Source organism: Talpa occidentalis, unplaced genomic scaffold (genome assembly GCF_014898055.3).
Source record: "Talpa occidentalis isolate TD23 unplaced genomic scaffold, MPIMG_talOcc4v2.1 talOcc4.16, whole genome shotgun sequence".
NCBI lineage: Eukaryota > Metazoa > Chordata > Mammalia > Eulipotyphla > Talpidae > Talpa > Talpa occidentalis.
This window is the reverse complement of record NW_023601653.1, coordinates 46,613,742-46,639,347: the sequence shown is the minus strand read 5'-3', so window position 1 is coordinate 46,639,347 and position 25,606 is coordinate 46,613,742. Positions and strand designations below refer to the sequence as shown.

The 25,606-nt window shown below is 38.1% G+C and overlaps 1 protein-coding gene across 6 annotated transcripts in view; it reads left to right on the top strand.

Annotated features, from left to right (window-relative positions):
• CNTN1 (contactin 1) overlaps positions 1-25,606 on the top strand; it is a 397,546-nt gene that overhangs the window by 254,786 nt on the left and 117,154 nt on the right. For all 6 annotated transcript variants that reach the window (XM_037514140.2, XM_054696300.1, XM_054696297.1 and 3 more), the window contains one exon: positions 20,229-20,349. In XM_037514140.2, coding sequence (XP_037370037.1) covers positions 20,229-20,349 — 121 coding nt within the window. The remainder of the gene's footprint in view (positions 1-20,228; positions 20,350-25,606) is intronic.

Below are 25,606 nucleotides of genomic sequence, written 5' to 3'. Positions count from 1 at the left end.
GACAAAGTGAAGAGCAGAACAGGCAGATCTACTGAAATCCACTGCTGAGGAGAGCTGTGAGCAAGACAGGAGAGGTCTGCAGTGCCATGTGTGTCAGCTCCCTGCCCGGGGGTGGAACTCAAGCTGTAGGGGTGACAGCACTGAGACTCAACCTATAGGCTACCAAGAAGGCTTTCACTTTAAACAACTTGAGAGCATAGCACTAACCTTTGAGATAGTGTTTGTGTAAGATGTTTACACATCACTGGTGCCATGATGAGGCTGGCAAATTTACAGAGTATTTAAAAGACACATGGATCACTGCAGTCTTTTCTCTAGAAGGACATCCATTTAAGGGCCTAAAGGTCTATGTAGACATATGCTTGGTTAACCTTCATTTTAGAAGTCAATTATTAATATAGAAATATTTTTATTAATTCAGTAGACTATTGAAGAATTTTAAATCCTTTAAAATTTCAAGATTGATATGTACATAGTATAGTAATATTATGCTTTCAAATGGTCTAGTTCTTTAGAAAGTTCTTCTAGAACTTTTTTTCTAGATCTCATTTTCTGGAACCAAAAAAACCTTTTGGTTTTTGAAAAGCTAAAAACAAACTTTCAGGCAAGTTGAGGAAGACCAAATTTATCTAAATGGAGACATTTCTTAAATTTGTATTAGATTCTTAGAACACACACTGATGCAATATGAGTGTTATGCCTTCTACAGGTTAACTTTTTCTTTCTCTTCCAGTTTCTTTCTCTTTGATCTGATAGATCTAGCTATTACTGTAAATCCACAGTAAGACTGATAGTATTTCAGTTTCTGAACCAAACCTCTGTTTTGTATACCGCATCTGGGAATTGATGGAGAATTATTTTTACATTATATCACATGATATTTTTTGTTTCTATGTCTGAAACTATTCTGAGAGGCTTAATTATAAATATGTTCAAGATGAGTAGAATTGCCACCAATATCTTTAATCATTTTTTCAAATTGTGTTTGTTTTGCAAGAATAGTAACAGCACTCAGTTTTTACTCTTTTTAAGGAAAAAGTGAGCCAAACAGAGACCTTAGTTTAAAACAATAGATATTTGGATTTGGTGTTATAAATTGAATAATTTCAAAAATAAGACAATCATAGCTTGTGCACATTGATACGTAATTACTGGAGCGAAGTCTATGTAAATATATTTTGGTGTGTAAGTTGCCCTCAATTAAATTGAAACTTCATATGCAGAGTCTCTTTATGACCTTTAAAATAATAATTACCATTTCTTGGTTTATGTAAATAAACACTTTTTTTAAATGAAGGAAGGGGTGAAGAAAGAAAAATAAATTATGAGATAAAGAAAAAAAGAGTCCAGTATGCCTTAAAATAAGAGAAAAATTAAATAACTAGAATACTAATTAAGAAAAAATAAATTGGATAATAAAAATGCAGAAGACTTTGGTCATCACTTACTCTACCTCTTCTTTTTTTGCAAATGATCATCATGGGCTCTTATAGCTGCCTCTCTGCTACTCCTGAACAGAATCCTAATTGTAGACTCTGGTTTTACCCTCCCAGCTTTCAGCTTATTCCACCAAATAAAAATGATCTGTCAGTGGTAGACTAAATATGCAGCTTAATTAGATGAAATTATCAAATGTACGCTTTTGACACTTTGTAGATAGACAACGAGGATTCAATACATTAAACAATTTTTGAAAATCCAGGAAGCAGTATTTATTTTAAAATTAATTATTAAACTTAATTCTGTCTTTGAACCTAAGAAAAACCTACAAAGCTTTCCCTTGCTTTTTCCTTCTTTTTTAAGGCAGACTTCAAAGTCAGACTTTACCGCTAAATATACTAAACAACACTAGAGTAAAAATGCCATATGTGTTTGATCCACCTTTGAAAGATGGCCCTAATGGATTGTAATTGATTCTCAAAAGGACAGGCTCTTCATACCCAGAGTGTAGTGAGTGCAAACATAATGGAATTAGCAGGTGTTGGGTAGAGTAAATGCAAAATGATATTTTACTTAATTCTGGCAAAATTTCAATAATTGAATACCAGGTTCATTTTAAAATATTGTTCTGAACACAAACCACAAGCAGGAACAGTGATAGGCACTAGGGTGAACAGAACACTGAATAGGACAAACACAGGTACTGATCCAAAGTAAACCAGATAAGAGATACCCTGTGAGTTTAAAATTTAGGTGTAAATATTTTGGTAACTATCACAGTTATCAAAACTAATGTCATTAAAAAAAACCTGATAGCATTATTATGTTTTAATAGTTTATTTTTTTTTTTATCAAAGATTCATTTATTTATGCATACGAGAGCTGGGGTACAGGCCAGAGATGCGGGGGGTGAAAGGATTCACCAGAGACAGAGTGGGGAACGGAACAGGCAGATTGACTGAAGTACACTGCTGAGGGGAGCAGCGGGTGAGTCAGGAGAAGTCTGCTGCGCCATGTGGGTTGCTCCCTGGCCAGCCGGGAATTGAACTTGTGCAGCAGAGGCTGTGGATTGCTTCATAGTGCGGTGCTTAACCCCTTGCACCACCAGGGAGGACCTTTTTTAATAATTTAATTGGCTAAAATTAATATCATAAGCTCTAAGTAATAAAGACTATAGAAATAAAATTTTAAACTGCTTATTTCAAGAAACTAACAATTTTCCGATTTAATTTCAAGAATTAATTTTATTCATGTTTGCTATTCCTGATTTTGACCACCAAGTGGCAACCTTGCACAAGGTTTGAAATTTCACAGCCTAGAATCAGAGGAACTTGAAGCTCGTGAAATTAAACACTTTTTCCCACACTGTCTAAGATAGGCAATGAAAGATGATTTTAAAATTTCCTCTTTATACTTTTTAATTAGATTCATATCATGAAAAGGTATCTTTATTTTTGAAGATATGTATTTAAGACTTTATAGTAATCCCTCCCCTCATAAATATGACATTCCCATTACATATAATGATCCTAGTTATGAAAAATTCACTGAATAAAGCTTGTTCCCAGCTCTGCCATCTCAGGCTCCATCTTCTCACTTCTGATTCTGTGACCCTGAGCCAGTAATTGAAACTCTCTAGGCTTCCCCCTTCCCCCTCTGTATAATGTTTTTAATAACTCACTCACTTCATTCAGGTTACTTCATTGGGTTTGCAAAACTGGTTACTTCATTGTATTTTTCTAAGGATTCAGTGAGAGAACACTTGGCATGAGTCCTGGCATATTTTATGTGGTTATTATTAATATTCTTTATAATAGAGCAATCATTCTTCATTGAAAATTCCAGAAGCTTTTGCCAGATAATTTTTTCCCGGTTAAAGATCTCATTTTTCATAATTTAATTCTCCTACTGCTTGCTGTACTAGATATTTCCTTGGAGACAAAAAGAAACTCTAGATATGCTTGGTGAGGACAATGGAGAGGTTGTAATAATCAACATGAATTAAGTGTTTACTGATTGGTCTGCATTGGATTAAATGTTCTTCATGTTTTTCTCACTCGTCCTCCATAGCAATCCTCTGTGGAGCATATATTATTGTAGTTTCCTCAGCTTTCAAGTTAAGAAAACTAAGAGTTAGAAAGTTAAGTACTGAATTTGGGCAAGTCAGTTACTTACCCAAAATAATCATGTAACTTGCTAATTGTAGATGGAGGGTTTGAAACCAGGTTATCACCACCATTTTTTAATTAATCAGTTAATATTCCTGTTTATATCTGTTTAAAAAAATCCTCCTCCCAGTGTTTCAAATACTAAAAGATAGTACATTTCTATTCATAATTTATTCTATAGTTTTTTTTTTTTTTAAGATTTATTTATTTATACAAGAACCAAGGTACAGGCCAGATGTGTGGGAGGGTGAGAGGATTCACCAGAGACAGAGTGGGGAGCAGAACAGGCAGACTGATGAAATTACACTGCTAAGGGGAGCAGTGGGCACGATACAAGAGGTCTGCTGCGCCAAGTGGGACCCTCGCTGACCGGATCGAACCGGTGCTGCAGAGGCTGTGGAGAGTTTCACAGCGGGGGGGCTCAACCGCCTGCACCACCAGGGGAGGCCCTATCTGTAGTCTTGTTTTAAGGAACTTTTATGTTCATTCAAGGTCATCAAATCGCCTTATTCTCCCTACACCATCAGCAGTCTTTGCAATACATTGTAAATCAAGTCTGCAGCATTTCAGGTGGTCTAACTAGAAAGAGTTGGTAATTCTTTTTTTTTTTTAATAATAAATTTTATTTTTATATTCCCCATACAATTGCAACCCCCACCTTTTTAGCCAGGTAGGTTATGTGTATGTTTGCAGATAAATGGGTATGCATTTGCTCAATTGTTTGGATAATACCATACAAAGAGGGGAAAAAAAAAAAACCTAAAACAGATTTTTTTACCTTAAGGCTACTTTTCTTGTTTAAAGAAGATACTAATCATACTGAACAAGTTACAAAAATGCATTTAAATTTAATACATTTCTATACTAGCGAATGCTGGGAATGTAACAGAAGTGTTATGCCTGAGCATAAGAGCTAGCAAGAATGAGAGAACAAGTGAGCAAAGGGAGAATAAAACAGAAGTCACTTTGTTTCTTTCAACTTCCTGGGCTTTCTGCTTATGCTGAGCAAAAAGCGAAGATTATCCACATGCTGGAAACAAGAAAAGGATAGTGGGGCAATAATCCTGATAAAGGCAAAGATAAATCAGAGATGATGAAGCCAGATCAGAAGTTTAGACAGGCACGGTGATGTGATGTAAGCCTTAAAAAGGTGGTTCTAAACTGGGAGCAATTTTTCTCCCCAGGGGACGTTGGCCTGATATAGAGACACTTGGAAGTCACGGCTGTGTGGATGTTGGGGGACGGTGAAGCACTGTGTGTTAGGGGCCTCTGTTTTGCACAGATGCTGCTAAACATCCTATAGTTCCCTGGGAAGTCTCTCAAAACAGAATTTTTCTGGTCCAAATTGTCAATAGTGAAAAGACTGAGAAAATGCTGTTCTCAAAGGAGACTAAAAAAAGAGATTTAGCATTAGTGAAACAGCCCTGTGAAAGGGGTTAAACACAGCATGTGTGGAAGTAAAGAGAAGTTACATTATTTTGAGTAGAAGAGAATGCTGGGGACAAAGAAAATTACAGGAGGCTAGGTAAAATATTTTCCAAATTATTATGATAAATAGAAAATACATTTCATGTGTTTTGTGAATTTAAGACACGTTTTGATAAATCTTGAAAAGGAGTAAAATACGTGAAAAGTACTTAGTTCTCTGATGTAGGTCTGTGACCCACAAAATACAAACGGCACTTTATCCATAGTCAAAGATTCCCTCTGCTCTTCTTATCAGTAATTATTGGAAAAGAGAGAATTCTGTCATGCCTCCTTTTGAACATATAATTTTCCTGACCTTCCTTTTACTACATCATAAATCTATATTTAACCTAACTGTAGTCTTTGATTTGCTGTTTTTCAGTAAATGTTTCTATACTTGGCTGCTTCTTTTAAGGTTGCACTTCAGTTTATATACCACATCAGTCAAAGTTACTTTCCTTGTCCAGTCCTCAGTAAGAATTTATTTATTTATTTTAGTGTAGAAGAACTAAAATAAATTCTGGGGTGTAGGCCAGAGGTGCAGGGGTGAGAGGACTCACCAGACAGAATGGGAGCAGAACAGGCAGATCTACTGAAATCCATTGCTGAGGGGAGCAGCAGGTGAGACAGGAGAGGTCTGCTGTGCCATCAAACTGGTGATAGCGCTGAGACTTAGCCCCTAAGCCACCAGGGAGGCCCCAGTAAGTATTTGTTAATGGCAATGCTAATTAAATTTATTTAAGCACATAGAGCAGCAAGTTGCCCTCTCGGAGATAGTGTGATAGCACTGAGACCTAACACCGTGCCACCAGGGAGGCCACATTTTTCCAATTTGTTTTAAGAGCAGAATATTATCTAAAGGTTTATATTTTTGTTTTTGTTTTGCCCTTGATCATTTACATGACTCTCTGAGCCTCAAACTTCTTATCTGTCCTATGGGGAATTTGAGCAACATCAGAAGTTTTGAAAAATGACCAAAAGTCTTTAACAATAGAATCGCTTTTGCAAGGAAAATTTAAATCAGACCCTTTAATAAGTGAAGAAACTGTGTGTGTGAGTGTGTGATAAACTATAAGCCAAAAGTCCCAACCACAGGTTTCTCACTTCTTCTTATCATCATAAACTCCTATTCTGATCTTTCTTTCTACCAGTTGATCGGGAATCTCTTTAAAACCCAACATCTAGAGGGAACCAATTTGAAAAACATATAAATGAAATGATATCCAAGTTTCCTTTCAACCCTAAAACATAGATTCTAAACTCAAAGCATTGATATTTTTTCCAAGATCCAAAATGCTTTTTTTTTGAGAGAACTCAAAAAAATTTCCTTCTTTTTGAATTTTAATTTCAAATGAATCGATTAATTAAAAATTGGACTCTTCGGCCATTAAAATAGACAAACTTAGAGATAGTCAATAATTTCATGGATTCTATAAATAGTGGTTGACCTATTAATTAATTATCCTAGACAACTTCCATAATTTAAGTTTTCATATTTCTACACCATTCCTTTGTTTTCAAAAGTTATCTTCACATTGTTTTGTAAAAATTTACATTCAGGCAATGTCAATGTTGATACCTTGTGTTTTTTTTCCTTTTATTAATTTTTAATTTTTTTTACATGGTTGTTCATATTTTCACAGTATTTGATTTCTCCCCTCAGGTGTAATCCCCATAAATATCCCATGGCCACAACACCTGTGAACCATCACCATAGTCCCTTCTGCGTTTCTCACCCCTATTTTGATGACTTTTCCTCCCCCTTCCCTGCTTTGAGCCTCAGATCTATACCTGTCTATAAATTTTGTCATTTTTTTAACCCCATGTTTGGTTCCCCTAAATTCCTCCTATAAGTGATATCATCTGATAGTTTTCTTTTTCTTTCTGACTTTCTTTTTCTTTCTGACGTTAAGCATAATCCCTCACAGCTCCATTCATGTTGTTGCAAATGGCATGAGTTTATCCTTCTTGATTGCTGAGTAGTATTCCATTGTGTATATAAACCACATCTTGTTGATCCAGTCATCTTTTTTGGTTTGAGACCTTATTTAAAAAAAACACTAACTTGAATATTAGACATTATGATAGTGGTAATTATACTAAGTGTGAAAATGATTTTGTGATTAAGAAAAGAATGACCTTACTTATTTGAAGGTTAAAGGTGATGTTATGAGTGAAATATGATGATATCAGCAATTTTTTAAAGATTTATTTATTTATGCATACAAGAACTGGGGTACAGGCCAGAGATGTGAAGGTAGTGAGAGGATTCACCAGAGACAGAGTGGGGAACAGAACAGGTGGATTGACCAAAGTACACTGCTGAGAGGAGCAGCGGGCAAGTCAGGAGGGGTCTGCTGCACTCTGTGAGTCACTTCCCTGGCCGGGGATTGAACTTGTGCTGCAGTAGTTCGGGATAGCTTCATAGTGCTAACAAATTGAATTTTTCCTGCTATGAGAAAGTACCCACTTTTACCTACCGAATTACGAACCTAAATTCAGTTGTCTATCAATCGTAGTGGCTTGGAAACAGCTTGACCTGGTGGAACCAGAGCTACTATTTATTCTTGAGCTTTCCACCATTAGTTTAACTTAGAATCTCAAATTATTTATCTCAAAAATGGAAATATGAATAGTATCTATCTGGGTATCATAAAAATCAAATAAAAAAACTCACATAAAGTGGCTAGCACTTTGCCAGGATTTCAAAAGCCATTTAATAAATTAGATCAGATGTTAGTGGTTTTGCAATGCAGTAGCTACAGCAGTAGTAATGGCAGTTTTAATAGTTGTGTAAGTAGTAGTAGTCTTAGTATTCCATAATTACAACAAATGTAGCAGTAGAGGTGATTATAATTACAGTAGGATTCTATCCTCATTTCTAAAATACATTTGAGAGTAATACCTATCTCTATAGATAGTATTGGCAGGTACAATACGTACAATAAATTTCTTAAGATTAAGTGAGTTTGCATATGTAAGGTGTTTTTAACAGTCCCTGGTTCCTGTGAACCCCTTAATAAATATTTGCCGTTAGTTGTGTTGGAGATGGTGTTAAAATTTGCAGTTGCACATGGTATATTTGATATAGTTATTCCTACTATAACCTAACAAGCCAACTGTAAGAATGAAAAAACATATATATTTATGGATCTAGAATATATCATACATATTTAATTATCCTTTGCATATCTCTTTAAATGATATGCTTCCCTTTAGCCCTCATAACTGTCCCTTCATTCTGAACTTCAATGATTAAAACAAATGTTTGTGTTAATGTATAAGCCACTATGAGCTCTACATTTTATTTAGACTTGTTTGTACTGTACAGCATATTTTGTTGTTGATTATTATTAATTTAGTTTCTTAACACCACTTAGTAATTCAGACTAGTTTATACTACAGGCATGAGCTTGCAGAGTTTGCTCATGGTGGTGGGAAGGAAGGAATGGGCATTTATAAACCTTGGGAATTTTCAAAGTGGTAAACCACATATACACTTTGAAACATCCCTGAGCTCTGCTATCACAATTTCCAGTATATGATTCAGCTCTCCTCATATTAAAGGAAGCACTTTTTAATTCAGCCAAGCCATGGTTTTTAGTGAAAATGTAGAGAGCATTCGTATCTAATTTGCGGCCAGAATGTGCTGAGGTCCTTGGTCTTGACTTGCTTTGTAAGCATTCTGTTGACCACGGAGAGTCTCAATTTCTTCTGAGGTATGGAAAGTGCTAGTAGAATTTATAAAAACTTCAGGAAATATTTTATACATACATGACTATATTGGAAATGATAGAGTATATTTTCCCTCTTCTTTCCTTGTAAGGAACTTAAGTACCACACCTCCATGAAATAAAGAGCAAATAAGAATGTTAAAGTTGTGGATTATCACTTTATATAAATAGGATTATCATGTTTTAGAGATCCAATATATTTTTTTTTTCATTTTTTATTTCTGTTTTTGCCTTGAAGAACTGGGGTATAGGCCAGAGGTATGTGTGTGGGGTGGGGGGAGGATTCACCAGAGACAGTGGGGAGCAGAACAGGCCAATCCACTGAAATCCACTGCTGAGGGGAGCAGGGGGCAAGGCAGCAGAGGCCTTCTGTGCCCTGGTTGGAGATGGAGCTCAGGTGATAGGGCTGAGCCTTAACCCCTAGGCCACCAGGGAGGCCCCAAGTATAGTATTTAAAGGCAAAATAATTTGTCTTTTCACATGTGAAAAGTATAAAAATGTAAGCCATTATTCCTCTCAAATTCAAATAAGTTAATAAGTAACAGCAATATGATTCAAACTAAGAATCTGGAAGGAAAACAGTTTCATTCAGAAAAAAGAATAGTGGGTGTTCAGAATACAGATAGTTCACTAAGAGAAATTATGATGACATATGTTCCTTATTTTTAAATTATTTTTCTGGTCTTGTTATTTTAAGGTTGAATATAAAATACCTACATTTTTTGAGGTTTTTATTAGCTCCCATAATGAAAGAATATATTAGAACTATGCACTTTTTATTCTGCAAAAGTTATTTCTAAATTGTAACTATTGTTTTATGTTACAAATAGTTTCAAAAGATTTTACTTTATACATTTCTATTAATGAATATTGAATATCAAAATGCAGTGTTATTAAGGATGTCAAAGCACATTAAAACATTCTGACTTACAAATATGTGAAGCTTTAAATTCTTTTATTTTAGCATATTTTATATTATTTTAATTTTTCTCACTAGAGAATTACTCAGAAATACGTACCAATTAGTCTTTATGCTAGCTCAAGAAAAACTCTTTTGGTATAACCTTTCCCTTATATAGTCTTACTCTCTCCTTACCTCAAATATTTTTAAATGGCATTGTAAGTAATACAACAATATATTCATTTTCTCATTTTAAAGATCACTTCTACTTAATATGTTATGATAAGTCAGTTCAACTACAGAGTTGAGCACAGTTCCCCAAAACTATCCTCATCTGAACACCAGCTACAAGTTCCCGTTGTTTGTTACCAAAATCACTCTCAGTTTTGAGTTTTGCTAGAAAGAACTCACATAACTCCCTGAAAGCTATTCATGGTTACAATTTATTACAGGAAAAGGATGCACATAAAATCAGACATGGTGAGTGTGGTATAATAGCATATCTTCACAGAGATGTAAACCTTTACTCTAAAACATTTGCAAACCACACCGCCACCTCATAATCATAATTAAAAAATGACATGTATAATGTGACTAAATGAATGAATATCTAAAGGAAGAGGTAAATATCAGACATGGGAAGAAAGAAATTCATAGGGCAGAGTCCAGAACAACTACCAAACACAGAGCTTCCTTTGTTCTTTACTCATGGAGTCTTGACGTATTACTCCATCAACTTTGGTGCATGGCAGTCTACAAAGTATTGTCAACAAGAGAAGCTTATTTGAACATTGGAGTACAGAGATGTTATTGGGGTTTAATTGTGTAGAAGTGATTGATTGATTGCCCACATGGTTAGTCTCAGTCTCTAGGGTGACTGACCCTAAGTCACAATGTTGTTTTCGTGACATGGCCAGGCCCTACTCTTATGACCATAAGGCATGGCTAGTTCCTACCCTACATCACATTATTAGACTATACACCATGATCCAAGATTTCCAGACCAAAAAGGCACTATCGACAACCTTCCAGAAGTTGAGGGCAAATACCAGATATCTTTTGGGACAAAGACAAATTCTTTAATAAGATGTGTGGGTGCTTAGAAAATTTGGAGGTTTACATTATAGATTATTCACAGATAATAGAGCTTATGGATATAGATAGCAGTTGTTCTCAAATAACCTATTTTATCTTACATAATTATCATCTTACTTGAAAAAAACATGAAATTACTAAAAGAACATTTGTTTAATGGAAAATTTTAAATAATTTTAGATAATATATATTTATTAATTTTTAATGAGATATTCATTTGTTGAATCCCTCCTGTATATCAGATATTGCTTTAAATAATTTGTAATAGTAAGACATAGTTCTTCATCAAGGAATTAGAATTAGTAAAAGAAATGAAAAACTACACAATTACAGTAGAAAGGGATAGTTACAATGAAAATATGTACAAGAAAAACAACAATATATTCATTTTCTCATTTTAAAGATCACTTCTACTTAATATGTTATGATAAGTCAGTTCAACTACAGAGTTGAGCACAGTTCCCCAAAACTCATTTCTCATTTAAAATGAGAAAATGAATATATTGTTGTATTACTTACAATGCCATTTAAAAATATTTGAGGTAAGGAGAGAGTAAGACTATATAAGGGAAAGGTTATACCAAAAGAGTTTTTCTTGAGCCCTTACAATGAAGGGCCATATTTGGGATTCTAGAGAAAAAAGAGACTTCTTTAGTAGGAACCGCCCCCTCTCCCACTTCGGACAGTAGCTGGTAGGCATTTTACTGCCCACCACCAGTGGCCCCAATTGGGCTCAGGATATAGGCAGAGGCCAGCTGTAATGGTTATGTCAGTGGTTCCCCCACTGCGCTGCCCAAAGGCAGGGAGCCCCTGGTTGAAAGCTACAAGGTGGAACCTGGGACTCTACTGCCATACTGGGCCAGCTCCAGTGCTGTGTTCCTGCTGATAGAGGCAGTGGAGAGGGAGGTGAATTTGGTGCCTGGATGGTAGAATACGCCAGTCGTGAGGTATGAGCTGGTTGGCGCTGTGGTCCAATGATCCATAGGATTGAATATGGTCCAGTCAGACTTATAGGTGGGGGACTCTGAAAGGTGATATAAGCCAGGGCAGGTGGCAGCTTGGGGCTCACTTGGACTGGACTCCCACACTCTCTGAGACACAAGCTCTGACACATTTCCTGAGAAAGACCCTGTTCCTGATCTCCTGAGAAGAAAGAAGCCTTCAGCAGCTAACCTCTGAAAGATAAAGAGAAGCCAAGGAGCTTTGCGGATGCCCGCCAGCCACTCCTCCTCAGGCCTGCCTCTGACACTGCCTGAAAGGAGCACCAGGCCCTGGGCCTGTGTCTCAAGGAGCTGTTTGTTGTTGGTGTGGGCCAATGACTCACAAAGAGCTATAATGCTAGTGACTGACATTATTGGTAACAGTGTCACCCAACACTGCTGACAGATGACTGGCACTCTGTGTCCAGGTCACCCCTGAAAGTTGTTGATCATTCAGAACCACCTCCTGGTGCTCCTCCCGTCATGGCTATCTGGTCCAGCATGCGGTACTGTCCATCCCCACCTGCAGACTGGCTGGGGTTGCTATGGGGCCATCTCAGTGCTCCCCCACACCTGTGAGTACCTCCAGCTACAGTGAGTGGAGTCTGGCCCACTGCTGGCCAGCGGCATGCACTCCAGTTCCTCATTGATGAAATTGCCATCTTGGATGAGTGGTCTTTTGTTTAGGACTTCTGGACACTGTGGACACTATCTGGGGTGAGACTGCTGTGGTCTTAGAAATCCTTCCTTTTCTTTGCTTGTTAAATGAGCCCCTTTGTTGTTGTTCCCTGAGCCTAAGTGGTCTTGCCATTGTGCAAGTGGGTGAAGAACCCTCATTTCCTCTATTGGGCACTGTCGTGGACCTGATATAGACCCTCCATAGCCCTGTTACAGTATGAATTGAAGTTAGCAAACTGAGGGGTGTGGGAGACGGGGAGACCTAGGGATTGCAAATGATCTGTACAAATGTCTGTAGGTGAGAGCTCATGGCACAGTGTGAGTTTGCAGTGTGAGGAACAGAAGGTGGGAGAGGAGGTAATTGGAAGAGGTGACAAGAGTGTTGTGTTGGGTTCCAAGGAATGTGTGAGGGAGGGGGTTTCCCCACACCAACAAGCAATTCTTGGACACTGGCAGGGTGTTAGGGAATCCAGCTCAATTCTTCCACCATCTTCTACGGAATAGCATCAGATTGCAGAGGTTAAGGGCTCAGTTTCCCAGTGCTGCCCTCCATTTTAGTTGCCAGGCGCTTGCCTGTGCTTCTAACCAACCAAACTACAGATTGGAAGTCCACAGGACACCCACCTTAGGTTCAGTTACTTTGCTGTATTAGCTCAGAGAAATCTGGAAACTTGTTTGCTTGCTAGATGTGGTGCACCCATGCCCTCTCCAGTCACACCCTTCTCCCCAAGTGTTCACAATTTCATGAACCCTAAAGCTCCATGAAGCCCTTCCTTCGGGGGATTTTAGGAGGCTTCGTTACATAGACATGATCGATTAAATCTTTGACCTCATAGGCATAATTGCTCAAGTCATTGGTCATTGCAATTGAATTCAACCTGCAACCTCTCTTCCCTCCCCCAAAGGGTTGGGGTTCCAACCCTCTTCGCAAGTTGTTTTCTCTGAAAACAGGCCCTCATTTCTGTTACTTTCCTCTAAAATTTACCTTTATTAATGCAACTAGAGGCATATTTAATACTTTTAAAGCTTGGAAATTTCCGAGGCCAGGAACCACGTGTGACCTGTACCGCAGGTGTGTGCTTCACCCTGCAGCAGTTAGGAAATGCTGTGTTTGTTATGGGTTCTGTAAGCTTGCTATCCTAACTGTTTGTAGTAGAAGAAAACATGTATTATCTTAAGAGCATATGGCTGAATTCTTTTTTTTTTTAAAGATTTTTTTATTTATTTATATAAGCACTGGGTACAGTCAGAAACACAGGAGGGTTTGAGAATTCACCAGAGCCAGAGCGGGGAACGGAACAGGCAGACTGACAAAGTATACTGCTGAGGGGAGCAGCGGGCGTGGCAGGAGAGGTCTGTGCACCATGTGGAACCCTCGCCAGCGAATGGGGATCGAACTGGTGCTGCAGAGGCTGCGGGCAGCTTTGAAGCTCAGCACTCAACCGCTGCACCACCGGGGAGGCCCCATATGGCAGAATTCTTGATCAGTTATTTGACTAATTTATTCATTGTCTTCTGCTCCTGGCACACTACTGGACCCAGACACACAGCACATCCAGCTGTGTTATGACACAAGGATATAAAAATGACAGACAAAACAAACATGCTTCCTCTTCACATCATTTTTTCCCCATAATCACACACAATGTAATTGCACTGAAATAAATAATATGGCACAAAGTAAAAGGCACTATGATGATGCAGGGTAGGAAGGGGCGCTAAAACTGGCCAAGGACACAGCCCAAATATTTTATCAGTCGCTGTCTGAGTTCGTCACTCAGGCTCAGAAAACAGCAATAATGGGATTTATTCCACAAACCAGAGAAAAACAAAGAGTTACCATGGCCAGCAATGGCTGTTTACCTTACCTGAAGCAATGTCCAGTGTTTTCAAGCCCTATACAAAAGTAGCTAAGATGGCATCTTCCTGCCACTGAGGATGCAGAGTTCTCCCAAACTACAGGCCACATGCTCAAGATGGCATCTTCCAGCCACTGCAGACCTGGAGCATGTGGCAGCCAGACTCTAGGCCAGGTTCTGACTCATGAAGACAACAGAAGACACAACTGGATATGCTCACCAGAGCTGCTGAGATGCCTCAGTGCAGCACCAGACAAGCAACACTCAAGACAGCAGCTGCAGAGACTGAACGACTGGACATATGGCCCCACTCATGCAGCTTAGAAAGGTGCCCAGCTCTGGGTCTTCGCCTTCCTTGCCAGGATGTAATAGCAGAAAACCAGAAACGGTTTCAGTTGTTTGGCTACTTGCAAAGCCTCTGAACTTTTCTTCTCTGAGGTTGGCTGTTGGAGCCTCTCCACATCCTTCAGAGGCCCACATCAGGCTTCTGGAAGATCTGCACAGTGAGGGTCGAAATTGCTGACCCCGGAATTGCAGAAGATCTAAAACTGCTGAATCCTAAATGCTGAACACTCAAATGCTGAATCCAGAATACCAAGTAATCTGCTGCTACAGTCCCTTATATTTCTTATCTTTCACTCCACTACAAAATGTGATACTTGGGTCTCCCTGGTGGTGCAGGGTTTTGGGCGCAGGACTGTGGGGCTATCTGCGGCCTCTGCAGCACTGGTTTGATCCCAGGCTGGCCTGGGGGCTGCCCACATGGCTCAGCAGACCGCTCCTTCTCGCCGACTCTTCCCCTCAGCAGTGTACTTCAGTCATTTCTCTTGTTCTGCTCCCCACTCTGTCTCTGGTGAGTCCTATCACCCCCACCCCTGACCCCCACATCTCTGGCCTGTAGCCCAGCTCTAGCATGCATAAATAAATAAATCTTTAAAAAAATGTAATATTTCATAGCATTTCCTCTGGGGCTGTCCATACTCATCAGCCACCCTCTTCAGGAGCCACCACCTATAATAATAGTCTTTGGTTTCAGCCACCGGTTACAATATAAGACATAAAAGTGGAAGCAGAAAGACCTGTTTGTGTAAGTGGTTTGACTGGCATTGGTGGGGCAGGGTGAGCATTATTTAGATAAAGGTGGTAAAGGGGTGACATAGGAGGGTATCACCATCTGTGGGGTAAATGGAAGGATCAGGCTTTTATGACACTAGCCTCTGGCTGTCACCTGCAGCCTTGATCGTGTTAATGCAGAAGGTGCTTGGGAGAGTGGGCACAGGGCACGTGTGCCTGATTGTGGACACCTGGAGCATGGGTATGGGCATGCGTAGTTGTGCACACCTGAGCCTGGAGGCCAGGGACATAAGGGCAGCGTCAATCAGACTGCTATGGGAAGATGGGTACGAGAGGACAAGGGGAATGACTATAGAAGAGGCAAGACCATGAAAGGATGCCAGAAAGAACCCAGAAAAGAAAGCATGAAGATTCTCAGGAGGCTGGGATGCTTGCCAGCATCCTGGCATTCCCAGACCCCCTGCCCGCCCTATGTCTGGTTGCCCCACGACACCATCCCAGGGGAGAAAGTAGCATGGACAGTCAGAGATGGGGAGATGCATTTAAGCTCATTAAAAGTTCATGTTCTTCCTGGACATGGAGTATAAGTGGAATGGTGACCATAGGTTGTCTAGAATATCGGACAGTCAAGAGAATGGAGCCAGGATGGCATTTATTGGAGGAAGGGGAATGTTTAAATTCCGGTTTGTTTTTACAGAGAGGTATGATTTGATCATATTTACATATTTCAATGGATTTTTCTCATATTTTTATTGTTTTATATTTTTACATCATTTTTCATTTTTACACAATGTATGCATTTTCATCTTTGCTATAGTCCCCATACAATTCCCACCACACTTCTTTTGATCCTACTCCTTTCTCTCGCAACCCCCCTATAGTGTGTCTCTGGTTTATGGTTGCTTGTTGCTTGTTGATTTTTACTTTATTATAATTAGTCTTTTTTCCTGGTCCCTAATTGAGGTTTTCTAAATTCCTGCTATGAGCGAGACCATCTGGTATTTTTCTTTTTTTTCTGGATGATTTTGCTGAACATGATCCCTTCCAGCTCCATCCATGTTGCTGCAAATTGCATGAGTTTATCTTTTTTCATTGCTGACTAATATTCCACTGTGTGTATGTATCACATCTTTTTGATCCAATCATCTGTTTTTGGACATGTGGGTTGATTCCATAGCTTACCTATTGTAAACAGTGCTACAATAAACAAAGGGGTGCAGGTACCAAGTGGGGAGCAGAACAGGTGGATCTTCTGAAATCTACTGTTGAGGGGGGCAGGGAGGGAGACATGAGAGGTCTGCTGTGCCCTATGTGGGTCAGCTACCTGGCCAAGGATCTTACTCAGGTCCAGGCCACAGCTGTGACGGCGCTGAGACTTAACCCCTAGGCTACCAGAGAGGCTAGTATTTGCATTTTTTTTTTTAAGTTTGCCAACTACTTTTTTTTTTTAAAGATTTATTTATTTATACAAGCAATGGGTACAGTCAGAAGCATCGGAGGGTGAGAGAATTCACCAAAGCCAGAGCGGGGAACAGAACATGCAGACTGATGAAATACACTGCTGAGGGGAGCAGCAGGCACCGCAGGAGAGGTCTGCGAGCCATGTGTGACCCTTGCTGGCGGCCAGGGATCGAACAGGCTCAGCAGAGGCTGCAGGCAGCTTCACAGCCCAGCGCTCAACTGCTGCGCCACCAGGGGAGGCCCTCCTTTTTTCTTTTTAAGATTTATTTATTTATGCATACAAGAACTGGGGTACAGGCCAGAGGTGTGTGTGTGTGGGGGGGTGAGAGTGTTCACCAGAGCCAGAAGAAGCAAAGAGACTGAAATACACTGAGGAGGGGAGCAGCGGGCGAGTCAGGAGAGGTCTGTTGCACTTTGTGTGTAGCTCCCTGGCTGGGGATCGAACTCATGCTGCAGTGGCTGTGGATTGCTTCATAGGTTGCGTCTTAACCCCTTGCGCCACCAGGGAGGCCCAGTATTTCATTTTTAAAGGTAACTTTGTTCATGACTTCCACTTCTGCTCCACTTTATTCTTTCTTCCACATGGCAGCCAGTATTTGCATTTTTAAGGTAACACTGGCTGCCATGTGGAAGAAAGAATAAAGTGGAGCAGAAGTGGAAGTCATGAACCAATAATTTGTAGTAGTTCAAAGGAGGTGTTGGTAGCATGGACAAGGACAGAGGCAGTAGTTACTGGAAAACTGGATAAATTGACAATTTGATGTAATTATGAGGAAGTTGAAGAGTAGGGATTAAGAATGCCTTCAATTTCTGGAAGCTGTGTTTTCATAGATGACTAGAAAAATTGAGAGGCAGATCAAAAGTCAAGTAAAATAGTTCAAGAGGTGGGAGAAAGAGGTTAAAAAATGGAAAAAACTCTAAATAGGAAGTAAAATTTGAGGAAAACTACTTTCATAGTCCAAGTAAGCTTCAAAGACTTAAACAGTTCACCATGGGAAAGAAAAAAATTCTTTGTTTCTGGGGAAGAGAAAAGAGACAGGAGTGGAAGTGGGGGGCCCTGGAAGGGATGACAGTCACTGAGAAACCCCTTAGTGGAACCATTACTTTTGAGAACAGAACTATATTGTGGATGATAATTTTTAGTGTTGATACTGCCTACCCGTGGAGCCAGTTTCATCACCTTCAATTCTGAAACAAATCACTTCAGTAGGGAGGGAATATTTTGTGTTAGTAGGTTTTTTTTGTTTTGTTTTGTTTTGTTTTTACTTTTTTCAATTTTTTTAAATTTTCTTACATTATTCATTTTTGTACAATATTTGACTGCTCCCCTCAGTTGTGTTAGTAGGATTTATGATCAAACAGAAATAGGGCTGAATTCCTTGCCCAGGACTCCTTGTTATGACAGAAATGTGGATGAAGAGAAGACAAGAAAAGAATTCATTTACCCCAAGAATTTGCAGAAATCTTGGAACCTGGATTTTCAGCCAATCTGGTCCTCAAGAGACAGGAAAACCCCTAATTGGCATTAAAATGCATAATCTCTAGGTATCTTTCTCTAAAACTGGCTAATATCAAGGCCATTGACCAGTACTTTTTGCAGAGATATTAGTATTTTATAACCAACTGAACCAGTTTGCTCAGATTTTAACAAGATATTGTTACTGATTTCATTAATCAAGCAAGAATTGCAAACCTAGACGCTTTCCAGGACCAGCAGACACAGCTTTGCCTACCATAAAGCAGAACATTCATTCCACACACAATTATTAAAAATTCAAAGTTAAAATACTTGCAGACCTAAAGTATTACAGAAACTATTTTTTAACTATTATGAAAAATATTAACCTTAACCATTAATTTTTCATCCCGTAATATATCTAGAGATCTATGAATGGAATCAGCGGTTTCTTATAGTTACAAAAACACATCTATTTTTAAATTGAGCTTTCCAAATTTTCCTCTATGAGGATAATTTGGACACAATGGAAATGGGCTTTGGCAAGCCCCCAATACCCAAACAAGCTCAGTAACCTTAGTTAAAACACTTGGCTACTTTAAGTATCACTTTCATCTTCAATGAAAGGGAAATAAAAGGGGGCCTCCCTGATGGCCTAAGGGTTAAGGCTCAGCACTATCACCCCTCCGTGCAAAGTTTGATCCCTGGCCAAGGAGCTGGCCCACAGAGGGCACAGGAGACCACTCCTGTCTTGCTCGCTGCTCCCTTCAGCAGTATACTTCAGTCATCCTCCTGTTCTGCTCCCCACTCTGTCTCTGGTGAATCCTCTCACCTCCCACCTCTGGCCTGTACCCCAGTTCTTCTATGCAAAAAAAAAGGGACATGAAAAGACTATTTCATAGGACCATAGTCAGAAAATAAGATAATATATAGACTTTCAGAGCCCTGGACCTGGTACAAAGTGGGCAGTCAATAAATATTAGCTTTTTTAGGGAAGGCGCCTTATCCAAGTAAAATTCATTCAATTTCTTGCTCAAAACATCAAAGTTGAATACATTTCTAGGCACTGGGAATTGAGCAGTGAGCAAAACAAAATTCTTGCCCACAAGGAATTTAATAATTTTAGTGAAAAGAACATTAAGTAGAATTGTCCATTTTGATAGTTTCCACAAACTGTTAGTGTCTTTGCAAAATGAACTGTGGCACATCTTAAAATTACTCAATTAGTTCAGTCTTGCACAACCCAATTAATAATCTTTCCTAGGCATATGACATTTATTTATCTTCTGTGACATTCAGCGTTAAGATTTTTAGACCATAACATTTCTCTTTTAAAGATCTCAAAGGCCTCCCTGGTGGTGCAAGGGGTTAAGCACCACACTATGAAGCAATCCAAAGCCTCTGCAGCACAAGTTCGATCCCCAGACTGCCAGGGAGCAACCTACATGGTGAAGCAGGCCTCTCCTGTCTTGCCCATTGCTCTCCTCAGCGGTGTGTTTCAGTCAGTCTGCGTGTTCTCTTCCCCACTCTGTCTCTGGTGAATCCTCTCTCCTCCCCGCATCTCTGGCCTGTGCCCTAGCTCTTGTATGCATAAATAAATAAATATTAAAAAAAAAAAAAAACTCAATAAAATAGTTTCATCCCTTGGTTTCTTCCAGGATGATCCTCTGCTAATAGAAATAACAGAATGTTAAAGATACTATAGCTTAAAATGAGCTTAAATTATCACTTCATTCTGTTTTTCAGTTGAGACACTGAAGCCCAGAATATAAGTAACTTTAGCAAAGGCTAACATCTAAAACAGATGCTTCTCCTGGTGTTCACTTCATTAGTGGAGACATGTGCCTGTGGTATCTTAAGTGTCATAATTGGTGAAAAACGGACTGATCTGAACGACTACTGTTTTTGCTAACAGCTGGATGCCAATGGCGAGCTGCTGATCCGCAACGCCCAGCTGAAGCACGCGGGCCGGTACACGTGCACAGCACAGACAATCGTGGACAATTCCTCAGCTTCTGCTGACCTTGTGGTGAGAGGTAAGAATTTCAACACTTTCAAATCACAAAACCAAAGATATCTGACTTGCATAAATATATATGTTTACACATTGATATTCTGGTGCAAATTTCTTATATACTTAGTCTTCATCCTTGAGAACAGCTTTTCATTCATGCTTAAGAATGATTTAGGCCATATAAAGTAAGTAGTTGACAACATTGATTTTGTTTTACTAGCTACATGTCTTCTAGAAACTTACACCATGTACCTCCTACTAATTGTTTATGCTTTTATGCTTAGTATTTGCCAGGAGTATTCTTTTCCTACTAATATTGAGTAGAGCACTATTAGTTTTCATTTTGGAAAAATATACTGGCAGTGTTGGTATAAGCTTAAATGTTTTCTGTTTATCACTATCATCTTAGAATAAAAGTTAATATATACATATTTCTGTTCCCCACTAATGCTTTTGTTCTGAGAAGTAACAGAACTTGAAATGTGCTGTGACACATGCTTGTTGAAAATTCAGCCCCATGGAGCTGTGAGGCCCGCTGCAAACATGCCCCACCTTCTTTGAAATGATCCATTGGCCCTTGACTCACTGCCTACAAAGTCAAGACCATTCCTTTTAGCTTTACACCCAGCAAGTCCTACGCCTTGACCTCAGCCTGTAAACCCCAGCTGTCATCTCATCTTTCTCAGAACCAATCCTCTGTCCAGGTCATCCACAAATAATCCTTAGTATTTCAACCTCTGTTCCTTGTTTTACAGTCTTTCTTGCATATCCCTATTTCACCATTTATTGACCAAATCTTAATCTTTCATGGCTTGGCTCAAGTATTACCAAATTCAGAGTCCTTTCCTGATGTTCCAAATATGAAGGCCTCTCAAACTTTTACAACATTTAGCACTTTCTTGAATGTGTTATTTACCAATTTGTGCACGTAAGTTATCTCCTCTACTAAGTTGTGAAATTCACATATTCATTGTTTTATTCATATTTAGTTTGCTATGGAATTCCATTGCATAGTTTCTTAGCTCTACTTTTCTCTCTCTCAGTGTCAATTTCTCATTTTTTAAAATTTTCATCTGTTGAGTGGGAGAGGATGTCTTGAACAAACTCTACAAACACAGGTTTTATGGACGGCACCGCTACCCCAGACCAAAGAGATCCAAGACACCAATGACTGCAAATCCCATAATGCATCACCACTGAAGGGAGGATTACTGGGAACTGAGGGTGGAGTTAAGCAGCCAGCCTTGGTATATAACCAGACATGTGAGCCTTGGGGCCCCTTAGTTTTTCACCTGCATTTAGTGTGCTTTTGGGGGCCCAGTTCAGAACAGCTGGTAGAACACATTCACCAATTTATCTCTGTCTTTCTTCATTTCCCCTTTTTTGTAAATAAGCCCTTTATTTATCTTTTTGTGTGTGCCAGCAGTTGAGTCTCATTGTAAGTCCCTTTTAAGCACACAGGTGAGGACCAGTCAGGCAACCCCTTTTCACATTGGGGTTGTACTATAACATATCTATACTAAAAATATGTATTGACCATTAATTGCACATTTCGGTCAGTAGACAAAATGAAAAATGTAGTTTATCTTAATGTCCCTTCCAGATCCAGACCAATATAATTTCCCACATCTCATATGCTCCTTCATTTCTCTTTAGAGCAGTGGTGATACGGAACCACTAAGTTACATGATGACAAGGCTTAAATCCTTTTATTCCAGTTGAATGTATTCTCTGATAGAGTAATAAGCAGTCAGGCTGAATTTTCTTCATCCTGATTAGACATTTATTCCACATGACACTTCATAAACTAATAAAGCCCCAAGGTTGCAAAATTAAAGTGGAAGAAATTTCTTTTTGTTTAGTATTTCCATTTAAAATATTTTGTTATCTAGGACATCTGTTGTCTTTGAGAATTATCAGGGATAGTTGGTTCACTGTTCTTTCTAGTTCTACTATAGCTGTTAGGGTATTTCCAGCAACAGCTTATGTACATATTTAACTGGAATTGTTAGCATATTAAAGAAATTTTCATTAATGTTTCAGTAGAGGTTATATTAAACTGCATGAACATCAGTGTCTTCATATAATTACATTGTAGTAAACTCCCTGTGTTCAGAGGAAAGAGAAAGTTCCACAAATGTAATGGAAGAATGTTAATAATACCCACACATAGTTAGGCAATTAAAAATATTCATGCTGTGTATTTTTATGAAGGTAAACACAATAAAAAGAGCTATAGTAGATATGATTTGGAGGTGGTAATGCCTTTTTTTTCTTCTCTAAAACCTTTTGGCCCTGGGAAAAATCCCTTAAAGCAATGTAACTTGGCAAGTACACTTAGTTGACATATGATACAGCATTTTAAGACCCTGTGCTATAAGGCTTATGCTCATAAAACTTACGTGATCATAAAGCACTACAGGTAAATGACCAGTATTGCTAACCACTGCTAAACTCTGCAGAGTCATAATCATTCTCCAAACTTCATTCTTAATAACGTAAAAGGAATTCATTTTAAATCAAGATAAATTTTCCATTGAAAGCCAATTACATTTCTGTGTAACATGTGTCAAATATGTCTATAAAGTACATCTTCAAATGTACTTTGTATAAATCATAGAATATAAAATTAATAGTTTTCTAATTTCTTATAACAACGGTGAATAATAATATTATTATTATTATTATAATACGGCCAATAATAATATTATTTATGGCCCATTTATCTACTTTAATATTTTTCCCATCTAAATCAGAAAATCATAACCTGGAATCCACAGGCAGACTTCAGGCGTTCATAGAACTGAAATTTTATGCTAAATTTCATGTATGTATGTATAGATATTCCTGGGAAGAGGATTCAGTATTTTTATCAGATTTCTAGTCAACGATAGCTCAAAAGTCATTAAAAATGTGATATAGTACTCTTCTTTCTTTTTATCTCATATAGATCAAGAGTCTCTAGAGAGAAACTAAGAATGACTATTCATTTCATGCTCAAGTATTAAAAAAGCTAATAAATTCTGCATGGTAAGATCTCATAGCACATTTAGATTGTGAATTGCTTTCAAAAAACTCAATTTTCACTTAATACTTTAAGAATATATCTGTTTCCCAAAATTTACTAAACATGTTATAAATAATAACATTATACTTCTATAAGAACTTGCCACATTTGAGAGGAAATAATTCTTGTTCATATTCAGATACTAGCGATCTAAACTGCAGATCATGAAATTAATTCAATGGGAGAAATGATGAGCAAAATAGAGAGGGGAATAATTTCTCTGAGGATCACTAAGAAAATTTTTGATAATCTGGTTTAACCCCAAACTTTAATTCTTTGACAGTAGACTGAACCAAAGGTAGAGTTATTCAGGCATAACTTAGACAATCTGGATTTTTTCAGCTTATGTTTCCTTGAGGAAAATGAAAGCTTAGTGAAAATTGTGGTGCTTTTATGTCCTCTGTGTGTGTGAATGTGTGTCTATGTCTATAATCATGTGTGGTAAGGGATAAAAGTGATTTGCGTGAGAAAAAAAGAATATTGTATATTTTACTCTATCATTTTTATTAGGGTAACATTGCTTTAACAATATTGTACATGATTTAGGGGAACAGGTTCACATTTCTCCAGATGTGTTATTACACTACACCACCATGTAAGCATGCACATAAAAACAAATTTCTTGCCTTTGCATTTCATCATTATTTTAAATTGAGTCTATAATGGTGGCAATTAATTTGTAAAATCTGAGTGCTGCTAAATGCAACACAAACTACATTTAGGATAAACATAACCAATGGAAAAATGTAAGACTAGTTCTGATTTTGCAGAGCTTTTTACCCACAGAAAATTTACTTTCTGTATTACCAGCATAATGTATGGTACAATTAAGAAATAAGGAAGAACAGTAGTAACCATTGCCGAAAAGTCTAGGAAAGTCTAGGAAATGGCCCCAGTAATCAGATACCAGCCATTGTCATTATGTAGCAGCCATAAATGCTTACTGATAAAAAGTTTAAGCATTTCAATTTATTTTCCCACTTCATCCAGTTCTGCAAACAGTTTAAAATTGTGTTTCATTTTGATTTCCAATGCTACCTTGTATGTTAGTTCTACCATTTCACTTTGGAGATTTTTCAGCTAGTCTCTCTATACTATAGATTATTTTTGCAAAAGTAACCTTACTTCAAACAGTATTTTTTCTGGAAGTCCAATATACAGAACTCAACATACACTGATATATCAATTCACTTTTCAGAAAAACTATTTAACTAAAAGTATGAAAAACTTTGGATAAATCAATAGACATTCTTCCACACAGCATTGGCAGCAGCCTAAGACTACCCTATCTGATAATAGTGGTCTTCAATCAGCCCTCTCAGGATTTCAACAAATTTAGATAAATCAAATATGAAATTATGCAAAATGTGACAAACCACATAAACAAACCATAATGAAAGAGAAGCAAGAGAGGGCAAACAACTAATTGGAATCCAAAATATTTCAGAAGTATCACCATCAGAATAAATATAAAAATAGGCCCTCTCTGGTGGCACAGAAGTTAAAGTCAACTCTATCAAGCTATTGGCAGCCACTACAGTATGAGTTTGATCCCTGCCCAGGGAGCTGACCCTCAAAGGGCACAGCAAACCTCTCCTGTCTTGTCCACTGCTCCCCTAAGCAGTGTATCTCAGTACATCTGCCTGTTCTGCAACGCAGTCTGTCTCTGGACCTTTAGCTTACCCCCCAGTTCTTGTATGAATGAATGAATGAATGAATGAATGAATAAATCTTTAAAAAAAAATTAGGATAAAAATAACCATGCCAAAATCTTTGAAGAAATGATGGAAATGGATTGGTAACAAGATGATATTAAAATAAGGCAGTTTTTGGGGAAAAAAGACTACCCCTAAATGAAATACACAGGCATTGAGAGTAAAAGGATAGCCTAAGCAATAATTAAAGATAGATTAGTTAAGGATTAGAGACTTAGAATCTAGAAATGAGAAAATTACCTATTTCTTAGAAAAACAAAGACAAATTATGAAAAAGAGGTATCATTAAAGATATACTGAGAATATGGTATTTGTTAAATTGGATTACCAGAAGAAATACTAGAGAAAGTAGGAGAGAAGCAATTTTCAAAAAAGATAATGACTACACATTTAGGAAAATAAGGATAAATATAATGCCTCATTTTCAAGACTCACAATAAAGAAGAAAAATAATAAAAATAAATTAATAAAACTGGAGAACTTTCAAGACAGAAGAT